Source organism: Rhineura floridana, chromosome 9 (assembly GCF_030035675.1).
Source record: "Rhineura floridana isolate rRhiFlo1 chromosome 9, rRhiFlo1.hap2, whole genome shotgun sequence".
Classification (NCBI taxonomy): Eukaryota; Metazoa; Chordata; class Lepidosauria; order Squamata; family Rhineuridae; genus Rhineura; species Rhineura floridana.
Genome location: NC_084488.1, coordinates 46,956,050 through 46,969,963, shown reverse-complemented (window position 1 = coordinate 46,969,963; position 13,914 = coordinate 46,956,050). Strand labels below are relative to the sequence as shown.

The 13,914-nt window shown below is 41.3% G+C and overlaps 1 protein-coding gene across 2 annotated transcripts; it reads right to left on the bottom strand.

Moving 5' to 3' along the window:
- SPATA4 (spermatogenesis associated 4) lies at window positions 1-13,772 on the bottom strand. 2 transcript variants are annotated; one of them, XM_061584054.1, is made up of 6 exons: window positions 13,579-13,772; window positions 11,966-12,095; window positions 7,173-7,291; window positions 4,609-4,829; window positions 3,656-3,769; window positions 1-253 (listed from the first exon to the last, which is right to left on the bottom strand). In XM_061584054.1, the coding sequence occupies exons 1-6, from the start codon at window positions 13,740-13,742 to the stop codon at window positions 159-161; spliced, it is 843 nt and encodes a 280-aa protein (XP_061440038.1). In that variant the 5' UTR covers window positions 13,743-13,772; the 3' UTR covers window positions 1-158. The 2 variants fall into 2 exon arrangements, with proteins under 2 accessions (XP_061440038.1, XP_061440039.1); XM_061584055.1 differs by having other exon boundaries at window positions 11,966-12,042; window positions 13,579-13,614.
- Window positions 13,773-13,914: the final 142 nt, after the last annotated feature.

Here is a 13,914-nt window from a genome sequence, read left to right as displayed (position 1 = left end):
TTCTATCTCAGCATGAATGATTTATTGAGCATAGCCGTAAGGCACATATTCTCTAATAGGGTAACAAAACTTGGTCATAAGACTTCTAATGCATCAAAAATCAACACTCTATGATCTCCAATTACATTCTTTCAGAAGGGAGCTTGGAGCTTCAACATTTAATTCACATCAAAAGGGCATCTCTCAGCTTGCTTTACTTGGATCGTTTTGAAATGAACTCCCATTTTGCCTCTGATTTCTGTAGATGCTATACCTAAGCAGAAAAAAAATTGTCAGTACTTTTACAAACTAAACTGCAGTTATAAAATACATACAAACAATCTTAACAGCAAGTTACAAGAATCCTTTATAAAGCAATGTCTGAGAAAAGTGAAACTGTCAGCAATACAATGTTGACAACGGTTGCCAGTTTTAATTGGCTCTTGTGCCTTTACATATCTTTTGATCTATGGACACTAGCAGGAGTTAACAGCTCTCCACGCTGTAAAAAATCTTACTTGCTGCAAACTAAACAACAATTACAACAAAGGAGTGCACAGAGCCTTTTTTTCTTGTTGTGTATCAATCCTAACAATTCAATTTCTGTAAGCATGGTGGCAAGACAGGATATACCTGAAATGGAACAGAAAGTATGTTCTTTCCTATTGAACATGGCCCAGCTAGTAGGAAAAATACAACAGCCAGCCCAGAGATATAGTTGTTGCAGGGTAGGTTGTCCCCACAAGTAGTCTAAGTGTAGCTTCCAAACCAGCTGCAGCTTCTGAAGCACTTCTAAAACCAATCTGATGCTGGATAATCTCTAAACTTCATACAGCAGACACAACCCGTTTTAGGGTGGGTAGATATCGGATATCCTTCTACCACTGTAGGAAATGAACTAATCACAAGTAAGAACAATGTATCTTTATCCCCACAGTAGAGCATATCCTTGACTGGGATATCCAAATGCCAACTCCATACTAGGCTGGGATACTCTGCTGCAGGGAACTTTTATAGCACAACTTGTTGAACCACTCTCTCACCAAATGCACTCAACTTGTAACAGTGTATGAAGGATGACATGGTGGCTTCCCCACATATTTCTACTAATAGGACAATGGTACCAAAGGCGACAGAGATAGCAGTACTCCTAGTGGAACAGCTACAGAAGTAACGTCACAGCGACACATAGACTTTAATCCATTTAGATAGCACAGCATTTGAAACCTTCCTGTTCATATTAGCCAGATTAAAAAAGAAAAGAAAAAGTGACTGATAGCCAAAAGTTCTTTATATGCCTCAGATCAACAAAAGTCCCTACATATGTCCAGCCTATGGCATTCTTTCTCCTGGCAAGTAAGTCTCGGGTAAAAAGATCAGAGAATAGTTCCTCTGACTGATCGATCGATCGATCGATCAATTGAATCTCCTTCCCGGAAGGAGCCCAGGGAGACAAACAGAGACACTAAAGGACTTTAAAACATCTTAAAACAAATAATCTTTAAAAACATATTAAAAACCAAATATCTTTTAAAAATTACTTCAAAAACAAAGCAATTCCAACACAGATGCAGGCTGGGGTAAGGTCTCTACTTAAAAGGCTTGTTAAAAGTGGAAGATCTTCAGTAGGCACCAAAAAGATAACAGAGATAACTGCCTAATATTTAAGAGGAATGTCAAAGTGTCAGTGCCACCACACCAAAGGTCCGTTTCTAATATTGTGCGGAACAGACTTCCTGATAAGATGGTATCTGCAGGAGGCCCTCACCTGCACAGTGATCGACTGTGTATATAAGAGCTAAGACTATCTTTCAGGTATCCTGGTCCCAAGCTGCACAGGGCTTTATACACCAAAACGAGCACCTTGAAGGTGGCCCAGTAGTTAGCTGGCAGCCAATGCAGTTGTTTCAGCAATGAGGTAACATGTTGGCAATACCCTGCCCCAGTGATAAGTTGTACTGCCACATTTTGCATCAGCTGCAGCTTCTGGACCAACCTCAAGGGCAATCCACATATAGCACATTACAGTAATCCAGCCTGGAGGTTACCAGTGCTTAGACAACAGTGGTCAGGCTATGCGAGTCTAGAAACGGCCAAAGCTCTCTTACCAGCGAAAGTTGGTAAAAGGCACTCCTAGCCACTGAGGCCACCTGGGCCTCTAGCGACAAAGATTGATCTAGGAGCACCCACAGACTATGGACCTGCTCTTTCAGAGGGAGTACAACCCCATCCAAAGCAGGCAATTGACCAATTATCCAGATGTGGGAACCACCAACCTACAGCGTATCCATCTTGCTAGGATCCAGACAGTTTATTAGCCCTCATGCAGCCCACTACAGAGTCCAGGCAGTGGTCCAGGGCTTGCACAGCCTCTCCCAATTCAGATGTTACAGAGAAAGGGAGCTGGGTGTCAGTCCCAAATCTAGTGATGGCCACTCCCAAGGGTTTCATATAGCTGTTAAACAGCACTGGGAACAAGATGGTACTCTGCGGCACAGCAGAGCACAACTGCTGGGGTGGGGGGAGACAATCACCCAATGCTATTCTCTGAAACCAACCACAGAGATAGGATCGGAACCACTGTAAAACAGTGCTTCCGATACCCATCTCACCAAGTTGGCTCAGAAGGATACTATGGTCAATGGTATCAAAAGCCACTGAGAGATCAAGTAAGAACAACAGGTCGCATTCCCCTTTCCTTCTGATAAAAGCCATCCATCAGGGCAACCAAGGCCGATTCAGTCCCATAACCAGACCTGAACCCAGATTGGAATGGGTCAAGATAATCCGTTTCATCCAAGGGTGCCTGCAATTGCTGCTCCACAAACCTCTCAATCACCTTCTCTAACAAGGGGGTATTTGCAACCGGGCGGTAGTTGTTACAAACCAGTTGGTCCATGGTGGGCTTTATTAGGAGTGGTCAGATCACTGCCTTTTTCAGGGCAGCTGGGCCCATTCCCTCCTGCAGACATATTGACCACACCCTAGATCCACTTGGTCATATCCCCTCAGCAAGCTTTAATAAGCCAAGAAAGGCAAGCAAGAGGACAGATTGCTGGCCACATCATCGCAAACACCTTGTCCACATCATCAGGCCACATCAACTGAAACTGATATACAGAGTTTGCCATGTGAATAAATGTGGGATCTGTGTATGTCAAATTTGTTCTGTTCAGAGTGAAACTCTAACGTAGTTTCTATGTAGCAGACGCTGGGTCTTGCAGTTAAGCCAAACCTTAGGTCCTCCTGCAACAGATGACATATTATGGAAAGACAGTCTCCCTCTGTTTTGACACACAGAAATTTAAGGTTCAGGAATGACTCTTAGGGTTATAAGTTCAGTACATATATTCCCTTTACTTAACAGAACTTAAACATTACAGAAGAGAAAATAAATGAAATTCATCAGTAACATAAGAGCATTATAAAATACAATTGCTATTATAATTCTAAAAGATTGATACAGAGCTCAGAAACCCTAGTAAATTATAATTACCTGAATCAATAAGGCTATCTAGGGCACAAGCAAAGGTGATAGAGGCTCTTTTCTTGTGTTCGTAAGATCGCCTTCATGCAGCCATTACTATGTATTTTTGGGGGGGAAATGTCCCACTTCGTTCAAATGAACTGAAATCCAAGTAATGTGGTACTTTCAAACCAGAAAAACATTGCTTACTTGGCACAGGAATAGATTTCTCCCTTTGAATATTAGTTGTACTTATGGAAGGAGCCATCATAGAAGGACGACGAATGGCACGCTCTCCCAGCGTTTTTTGAATACTAAACCGTCCTTGAAAACAACATAACAATTTATACAATTAGCATGCCATTTTTTCAAGATCATTGTCCTCCTAATAATACTTAATGTTTATTAAAGAAACATTTCATTAATGACAAAGAACTATAATCGGAGGAAAAAGCTGGGTATTCCATACATCTACTGAAATAAGCCAGCCTGAGGATGTGGGGCATAATGTGATGGAAAAACAAGTTTATAACTCAAGGTGTGACAAGTGTAGATACAGTATGTGTTAACAATGTTTTTATTTACTTATAAGATTCGTATCCCACTTTTCCACTCTACTGTGCTGGAGGTAGCTCACGGAAACAGTTTAAAAAGAATCCATTCAACAAGCAATCTAAATTAAAAGACGAACAATAAAAAGAAGAAATAAGTGGCAGAAAGCAATCTAGTAGTGCGAAGAAATATTCCATTTGCCAAGATTAGATACTTCCTTGAACAAAAACTTCTTTACCAGCAGCAAAACAAACAGCACAGTGGGAACTAGATGAATCTCCCAGGACAGAGTTCCACATCCTAGGTGCTGCTACAGAGAAAGTACCCTCCTGAGTTCCCACCAGATGCACCCCAATAATGGTGAGACTTGCAAAAAGCCCTCTCCGGATACCCTTGAAGATTGAACAAGCTTAGGGTAAACCGACTAAAATAAAATAAAGGCTCATGTTTGGTGAAGATTCAAACTAGAGATATGGCTGAGCTCACATGAAACAAGGAATAGAACTGTCCATATCCTAGTTTTCTAGTCCAATATGTTAAGTGGTTAATTATTCTTACACATAATATAGAGCAGGCATTGAAGAAACATTCTATTCTCCAAAGTCACTCACCTGGATCTTGTTCCCTCTCTAGTAACCTTCGCTGCATATGCATGTTGATGATGGCATTTACCTTCTGTCTGTTTTTTTGGATATTTGGCTCTACCATTACTTCTGTTAGCTTAATGTTGGATTTAATTGCCCTTGAAGCAGTTGATCTCGCAACCATTGGTAATTTATCCTGATAAATACGATCTGTAAAGTCAATCTCTTCATCCTGAATGTGTTTTATCCTAGGAGGAGGGCAAAAGTTGAATGTACTGCATGTATTTCCCCTGATCTTTTACAAATCCAAAAAGTGATCAGAAATTAACCAATTAATTCTCATTTTATCACTATGGTTGCTACAGATATAGGAGGCAACATTAAGCAGATCAGATCTAAGGGGCTGTATTAGTTGCAATGCTTGAAATAGAGCAGTGGTTCCCAAACTTTTTCCCCCACGGACCACTTGAAATTGCTGAGGGTCTTGGTGGACCACTTAATGATTTTTCTGCCTGTTGTTGCAAATGTAACATGCTGTGCTAGATACTGTATGATTTTTAATTGTATTTTTATTGCTGCTTTTATTTTTTCATATGGTGTTATTTTATTCTGTAGAATTCAAATTGTAATACAATAAAGCAATATATCTAATCTACCCGATTAATATTTTCCTAAGCCGTCATGTCATCACACATCTGGGGATGTGGCGGCAGGGTGGAAAGTGAGGTGAGGGCATGAGGGAAGTACGGATGGCTGGTGGAGGGGCGGATGACTGAGCAAGTGGGGTGGCCAGATGTGGGGCAAGTGATGTGAGTGACCAGGTGTGGGGTGAATGGCCGGGGAAGAAGTTGCAGTGGAGGTGGTGGTGGCAGCAACCTGGGCAGGTAAGTGCCCTAGGTGGGGAGGTGGCCTAGATTCACTGCACAGAGCTCCAGGGAGAAGCAGTGGTGTGGGGCAGTGGTGGGGCATCAACACAGCACAGGCACAGGTGAGGAGTGTTAGTGGGTCCATTGTGGCTAGTGTGCACCAACACCTGGAGGCACTGGAGGAATTGCAAGGGAGGTTGGCAAGGTGAAGGGACTGGGGTGCCGCAGCGTGAGGAGCACATTTGCATGTATGTATGTGTACGTGCATGTGTGTGTTCCCCTGTGTGTTTGGGGGTCCCTGGGTATGTGTGTGGGGGGGTGCCTGGGGGGCATTTGCGGGTTCCTGGTGTGTGTGTGTTTGGGGATGCCTGGTGTGTGTGTGTTTGGGGGTGGGGTGGTGAGTGAAGCCAAGAAATAGTAAGAAATAAAAGCCATAAAAATACAACTAAAATCAATATATTTTACTGTGATGGATGTGCCATCTCTCGTCTTCAACCACAAATCCACAGACATGCCACGGACCACCTGAACAAAGTTTGCAGACCACTGATGGTCCATGGACCACATTTGTGAACCCATGAAAAAGAATAATGTGCTACTGAACTCAAGTAATAGCTGGCACATACAGAGCCATGTAATTCTGCCCCACTGCTAGGTCAAAAGTATAGTGCCAAGCAGTAGTGTGATGTCCCCAGGATCCTAAAGGAAAATATGCCAGCCCCACTCTGCCCTCCTTTCCCATCATCTTCCTGCCATGCCAGTAACAGATTTATCCAAACTCTTACAGGCCCACGAGAATGAGGTGTAGTAGCATCAACAACATCTTGATGTACTAGCTAAAGAGATAATCTTTTTAGTGCCAAAGCAAGAGGACCAGTTGTACCCTTGCACTTGGATTCTATTGTTGGAGCCCATACGTTATTATACTCACTCAGGAGCTCATAAAATTAAACCTGAGATGGGGAGCCTATGGCCCTCCAGATCTTATTGGACTCCCAGCTCCCATCAGCCCCAACTGAACTGTCAATTGTGAAGGTTGCTGGGAGCCAGAGTTCAACAACATATCAAGGGCTTCAGGTTCCCATCCCTTGATTAGACTGTAAACCAGTAAAAGAATTCACGTACAGCTATCCGAGAGTCCCATTCATAGCACTGTGGCCCCACTACTAACAGCATATAACTTGCAAACCACTCCCCATTACAATTCCATACATACTGAGATATTTCAGAAAGAGGGCTGCCAGCTTGGCAACCCAAAGAAATGTTTGCCCTTTAAAGCTGCTGTTATGAACACTTGGCTACAACTGCCATTATACTGCAGCAGTCACATCTGTCACTAGCCAGGGACTAAGGGCTGCTGAGATATATATGTGTATGTGTACTCAAAGGCAGCAGAGATATCCACGTGTCCAGACCAGATATGCTGAGATTATGTACCTTCAAAAACTGATCCTTAAACTTGTTTGCTTGCCTCTTCCCATCCCATTTATTTTTCCTTTTGCAATTGTATTAGACGGTGGACCTGCATTTAGGAACTATCTTATCTCTTAATATATGTATAGTGCTTAGGAACGTTTAATGCTCTATAACTGATTGATAAATAAATAAATGAGTAATGTAGCTGGCAAACCATGAGGTAGAAATCAGTACTTGACAACCACCTGCATAGTGCAGGTTATCATCAACATGCAACTTTCAAATATAATGGAGGCAAATATAACTTACCGCCTGTTTGTCAGCATTGTATAAATGTCTTGTACAAATATTTCTGCAGCTCCTGGTTTACAATGAATGGTCCCATCAATCAGCTCTCGAATGGGCTTCAGGTTTCTTTTTGTAAAGAACTTTTTAAAAAGAGGAAGAGGAATCTGTTTCAGGCACATGGATCATTTTATTACATCCAGTTCATTTAAAATCTCCTCTGCAAGGACATGCAAATTGTATTTCAGACAAGAATTTCAAACAATGTAGACTCCAAACTTTGAGCACCTCAGTTGATATTATATAGCTGTAATAGGTATAAATCTGCAAAGCTTCGCTGGGGTCATAGCAAATAAGACACCTACCTCAAAAGTATTTTCAGTATTTAAAAACATCAGAGATAGTTGTCCATTAGAAGTATTATTTCTATCATTCTTTCTGTACACATATTTACATAAACATTGTTCATAAGTAACCAGTTAGATTGGCTAGGTTGCAAATGTAGATCAATTTGTCTGGAAGTAAGCCCCACTGAAATGGATGAGACGTACATCTTAGACACGTATTATGTCGCACCATAAAACTGAGTGCTGTTCATTCAAGAGGCAGTTGTTTTCATCTGTTTGTCTCCTTTATAATAGGGGAGCAGTTGCAAATTCATGGCAGAATTAGTGAAAAGAATGTGCGGTTGGTTTTATTTGATTAGAAACTATCTTTAGATACATAATTTCCATGGCATAACTCTATGGTGTGTGGTGTATAGTTTTGACAATGTCATCAAGATGGCCGCCATCAAAATTCACAAAATCATCAGTATCTCTATGGACGGATTTTAATTTATAAGGTCTCATTTTGTAGGCATTTCACAGAACTATAATTTGATCCTTACAACTTTAACTCAAAAATGAATATTTTTATAGATATTTGCGTACCCATATGGCAGGTTACGTTCCAGACCCCCGCCAAAAAGCGAAAACCGCCAGAAAGTGGGGCCCTACTGTATTTCAGCCACCACGCTCATTGACAGCGATCAGCTGTAGCGCAGGGAGCTCCAGCTGCTGTGCTACAGCTGACAGTGATCAGCTGTAGCATGCAAGCTCCCCACGCTACAGCTGATAGTGCACTATAGCGGATCAATTGTAGCGCGCAATTAACTGTAGCATGGGTAGTTCGCGCACTACAGCTGATCACTGTCAGCTGGAGCTCCCCGCGCTACAGCTGATCGCCTCACTGGCACCGCCATATTAGCGGAACTCCGAAAAACAGGGCGCCAAAAAGCGGGTTCCTACTGTACTTGTAATACCAACTCTATACTAGTTTGGGGTGTTACACAGGTAATAAAGGCAGAACAAAAAAATCCTACTAGAATTATTTGTGTGTGGTTAAAGTGCATATTTAATACCTAATCAGTAAGGATTTTAATAGGTAATAAGTTTAATAGGTGACTTTTATGTTGATAGTAACATGTAATATAATTGCACTGTTATTAGCTGTATAAAGTCATTCACTATTGTTTATTGGAACTGTCAGTCGCTAATGTAACATAACTATTCACACAGTGCATATCCTAATAGGCTTTAGTCAACATGGTCACCATCATAATCTTCATTATCAAGTCTAAGAGGTCTGGTCCAATGTGGGAATCATTATCACACAGGTCAGCATTTCCTCCACACTCACACGTCTGTACATGGTAGGTTGTAATTTTTCCCAATTTGTCTGTTTCTCAGAAAACATGGACCAACTTCTCCGCAAGAGTAGTTATCCTGGTTCTTGGCTGATAGACCTGGCAAATGAATGCTTCCAATTTATCAAATATTATGTTTGGGATTGTGTCTTGTGTTCCCATTGAGTTTAAAGCAAGAAGGGTATCTTCGGTCACTGTAGTGAATGCTTTCCAGTATGAAATTTTACCTTTCCCTGACAATGTACCTGTGCAATCAGATATGGACCAGGTGTGAAATGCAGGCAATGCAGAAGCCTTCAAAGGGTCAAAGGGTCAAGTGATTGAAATATATTCGCAAGTGATATATTTTTTGAAGAAGGGACAAAGAAAGACTCAGGAGGAAGTCCTGGCTACCTTTGTACAACAAGAACCAAAATAGCAGTGTCCTGCGCAAATATATAATGGTTTTTAGCTCCTCTTTCCGTTGCATTGATGGCATGTAGAATTATCTTGGTATCTGCTTCTTCCTGGGTACTACTAAGAAACTCCAAAGAACAATGTGAGGCAGCCACGTCAGTACGCCATACAACTACAAAGACATATCTAATCATTTTTGCAAGCTGAAGAATCTTATGAGCTAGGTTTGCAGTTAACTCATCTTTTGTGCTAATGTGTGAAAGTAGCTTCTGCATAGTAACATATGTTCATGCTGTCCATGGTTTTGTACTGGGTGGGTGATATCCCCTGGAGTCTCTTTTGTCGTTTCATACTCTTAACAGAACTGTCTTTATATGTGTCAAACACCAGGTGTATTTTATCATGCTCCCATGATGAAATAGATTTTGCTGTACTTCCCCTTTTGCAAAGACACCAAGCCAAGTCTGTTTTTCGGAATATTTTCAAATCCTTTGCTTTCCAGGTGACAGCAGATTTCTTAAAAATTGCATTCTTTGGCTTTAGGAATTTTAGACCATTGTAAGGAATGAATTTTGTCATGTTGTAGAGTAGTTCTTTTGGGGAATGGTCATGCATGCCTGCTTCAAAAAGTGTAATGGGCTATAATTCATCTTCCTCATGATATCCTTGATAGCAAGTCATAACAGTTGCATAGAGGGTTCCCTTACCATCTGGTGTACCCTCACAAAAATCTAAATTAGTGCGGCACAATAGACAAATCTCCCTTTCACAAGATTTGGTGGGATGTATATTCCTCCATTATGTTCCATGCACCTCAAAATCTCATTAGCTAAAGCTGTCTAAAACTGAACAACTTTTCTGTAGTCAATTGAGGATCCTAAAGCATGTACAAACTGCACCAAGAAGTTGCTACAAGTTTGTGAATGTATTGTCAGACCGACAGCAGCCCGAAGTGGAAGGTATGCCTTTACTGAAGTTAAAGTGCAATATGAGGCCTGCCTTTCTGTCAGGCACTGATACATAAGACTTTATGACAATACAGCTATCTCTGGTCCAAATGTTTGATCTCACTCTGCATGGTATCAAACTTATTTCTGCCAGTTCCTGTGGTATTGCCTGTCTTACTCGCTCCTCAGATATAGAACCTGTAAATTTCCACTTCTTTTTCAGTATGGCTTTCTGCAACATTTTAGCAGCATGATATAGAACCTTTATATCAGAGTTTAAGTTGGCAGCTGCTTCTGCATTTGAAAGCACTGCATCCTTAACTGATTTCAAATGAATATGCTGTGATTGGTTTTTGGAGACAGGATTGCTGAATTCTATTTCTATTTCAAAAAGTTCATTTTCTATTAGTGTTTTTTCTACATCATGTCTTCCTTTTTAACACCTTTTGAGTAACAAATTTCCCTATAATATCTCTCAGCTTCTTCCACTGAAAGAATCTTACCTTCCAAAAGGGACTGTCTAATGGACTGTCAATAATTTCTACCTAACTTTCACATTCAGCCAAATTAAGTGGTGTTTGAGGTTTTTGCACACTTCACAAGACATTGGTTACATTTCTCATGTAACATACTTGATGATAGGATATATCATATGCATGAGCATCTTTTGAATCAATGCACCCATTCAACTTCATTTTCCATTGTCTATTCTCACTTAACTGAACCACCACATAGATCTTCTGACTCACATCCATTGTGGAAACAATGGATGTCTTTGAGCTTCAGATCTATCACAAAAGAAGCAGGCATCCTTTTGTACTTGTGCACCTTTTGACCTCATACCTGCTTACTGTGCTTTCACCAGCCGAACATTCTGCCATATTTTAATTATATCTAGCCTGTAATCTTTCCAGATTTCCTGTGTGCATGCACTTCTTGTAACAGGACAAATGTCACTTTGCTTTGTATTAATATAGTTCTTCTGGCGTTGTATTGACACAAAACTCTACCAACAGTTTGTAATTACCATCTTCACATTTATGTCAAACTTTCCAGTAGTTTCTGTGTAGATTTTGAGTTTTCAGCTAAAGCCTCCTTTTGTTGTTCTTGACACAACAGACACAATTCTAAGCCTATACCAGTCACACGTTTGAAGGCTGATCAATCTGCATAACTCCATCCATAGTTCCCTTATATTCATTTACCTGAAACATACACAGAAAAAATTACAACACAGTCAACATGACACTATAGTACATGCTTACAAACCAAGAATTGTGGATATAATAACAAAGGTACAGTGAAAATTATTGACTTTTGGGTTACACATTTTTTGTAGCTCTCCGAAATATTTTTAAACTGAGACCTTAAAAATTAAAATCCATCCACTAGTTATATAGTGCTGATTTTGTGAACTTTGATGGTAGCCATCCTGATGACATCATCAATATTATGTGTCACACACCAGTTATACCATGAAAATTATCGTCACTCTGTAGCTATCTGATTCATCTCTAAATTGAGACCTTATAAATTAAAAACTGTTCACTAGAGATATTCATAATTTTGTGAATTCTGATGGTGGCCATCTTGATGATGTCATCAAATGATATGCCAAACACCATAGAGTTACACCATGGAAATTATGTACCTGCAGGTAGTTTCAGATCAAATAAAACCAGCCACACATTCTTTTCACTAATTCTACCATGGGGCATGATTTTCCTGCATATGCTCCTGGACGATTAAAATATATTAACTTTTTTTGAAATCCAAAGCTCACTCACCTTTCCAAGCTGTGACCAGTTGCTGAGTTTGATAGCTAGTGAAGTCCCATTTTCAAAGGAACGCATTTGAATGTCTTCTGGGTAGTACCAAGAGAATATCTCAGCAATGAGATAGCCATTTGAAAAATCCCTACTCAAAAATATATATATAAATAAGAGGTTACTATTAGTTATGTGCCTTTATTTAACAGTGACATTCCCTGTATGGGGAGCCTCCTTTGATAATCAAACCCAGTTTTCTGAGCTTGCAACAATTGTTTACAGTAGGAAGTAAAAATCCCTCTCTTTCCCTCTTCTCATATCTGTAAGAGACAACAAAAGAGCTGTAAGCCAGCTGTATAGATGACATAATTGAAAAAGAAGAAGGGAGAGGGAAACCTTCCTGGAAAAAACAGGGAGGGGTTCAGATGCAAACAGCAATAAAATAATAATAAAATAAAATTTTATTTATCAGACACCCATCTGTCCGACCAAACGGACACTCTGGGCAACGTACAATATAAAATACAATCTCAACATATACATAATCATCATAATATTAATATCATAACATCTCATCTAACAGACCATCCTACTCTAATACAGTATAAAATCTAGCCCACCCCAGAGATCCCATAGGCCTGGCTAAAGAGCCAGGTCTTCAAGGCTCGGAGAAAAGTCAACAGGGAGGGAACAAACAACACCATTAAACATACCCATCGCTTGCCACTACTGGCAAGATATTTCAAGTATTTTTAGTTTTGTTTACATGAACCTATTCCCTTTTCCTATTAACTCTTTCAATATGTCCTAAAATTTCATCCTGTGGGCCTTAAGATTCAGATCTGATTTAATCTGGGGCGAATTCTGTAAGACCACAAGTTTAATTCTGATCTGAACGAAAGAAAACTACTCTAAACAGATGAAGGGAATGTTGGTTGCTCCTGATAAAGATGGAGAAAACAAAGTTTTGTATTGGCTCATCCTTACTTGACCTTTCCAGCGCTATGACTCCAAAAGATAACCAGCGCTCCCCCAAAACAATGTCTTCTTCTTCTGCCCCTCTGCCTTCAGTCACAGCAAAACTCTTGCTCCATCCCTCCATTTGTCCTGCGAAATCCCACGCCCTCCCCGTTTTCTAAGCAAGCGCACAATCGTTTGTTCGGTTTTAAGGAAAAGGGACTTCTTATGGAGAATGGGCTTGTGTGACTCGAGGCAAGTCACAAACGAAGCCCAAACGGGGAAAAAAGAAAGGGATTGTCACGGGAGCTTTGTCGCAGGCTGGCGATTATTTTTGCGGGAAGGGGGACCCAAGACCGGGAAGCGAGTTCCGTTGGGCACCCTCGGGCGTGGGCAAATTACATCCCAACGGGTAACCTTGTTAAGATTCTTACAGCCAAAACCAAGCAAGGATCCAACTGGCACCTAAATGCGTCTTCTTGTGGCTTCACTTTCGGGTGGTGGCGAGTCCAGCTGGTCCCACCGGGCTCTTCTTTTTGGCCAGCCAGGTATGGTGGGTGGATTTAGGGGTATAGCCCGAGATAACCGGGTGGTGGTCTAAATTCAGAATGGATGAAAGCGGCTGGACGCGGGGGGGGGGAATCGCGCACTCTCTTGGGATCCGTGCGCCTCACCTACGGAAATGTGTAGGCGAGAAGGTGAGGTCGAGACTCTGCAGCCAGCGCAGTACCGTCCGGGGCAGGCCCGTGCGCCTGGGGCTGGTGGAATAGGACATGAGGAGAGGTAGTCGCCCTTTCTGACTTCTGTGAACAGTCGGAGCGTCTTCTAGAACCATCATCACAGTTACCAGGACAACCGCTGCAGCAGCTCAGCTCCGCCCAACGTTTTAAAAGTAGCCTGACTACGCATGCGTTTGAATGTCTGAGTCTGCATGCGCGTAACGCCAAAACTCGTTGTTGCTAGGGGAAGCGGTTTCTATGTCAGATACCGATCAAAGCCTTCTGCTTGTA

Bases quoted from the DNA above. Each gene is read 5' to 3' on its own strand.
- SPATA4 (XM_061584054.1), bottom strand. From the start codon at position 13,742: ATGATGGTTCTAGAAGACGCTCCGACTGTTCACAGAAGTCAGAAAGGG. The intron at 12,096-13,578 runs GTGAGGCGCACG...ATTTTTGAGTAG, and splicing joins TCGCCTACACATTTCCGTAG to GGATTTTTCAAATGGCTATC. The intron at 254-3,655 runs GTAAGCAATGTT...TTTTCTGCTTAG, and splicing joins GAAATCTATTCCTGTGCCAA to GTATAGCATCTACAGAAATC.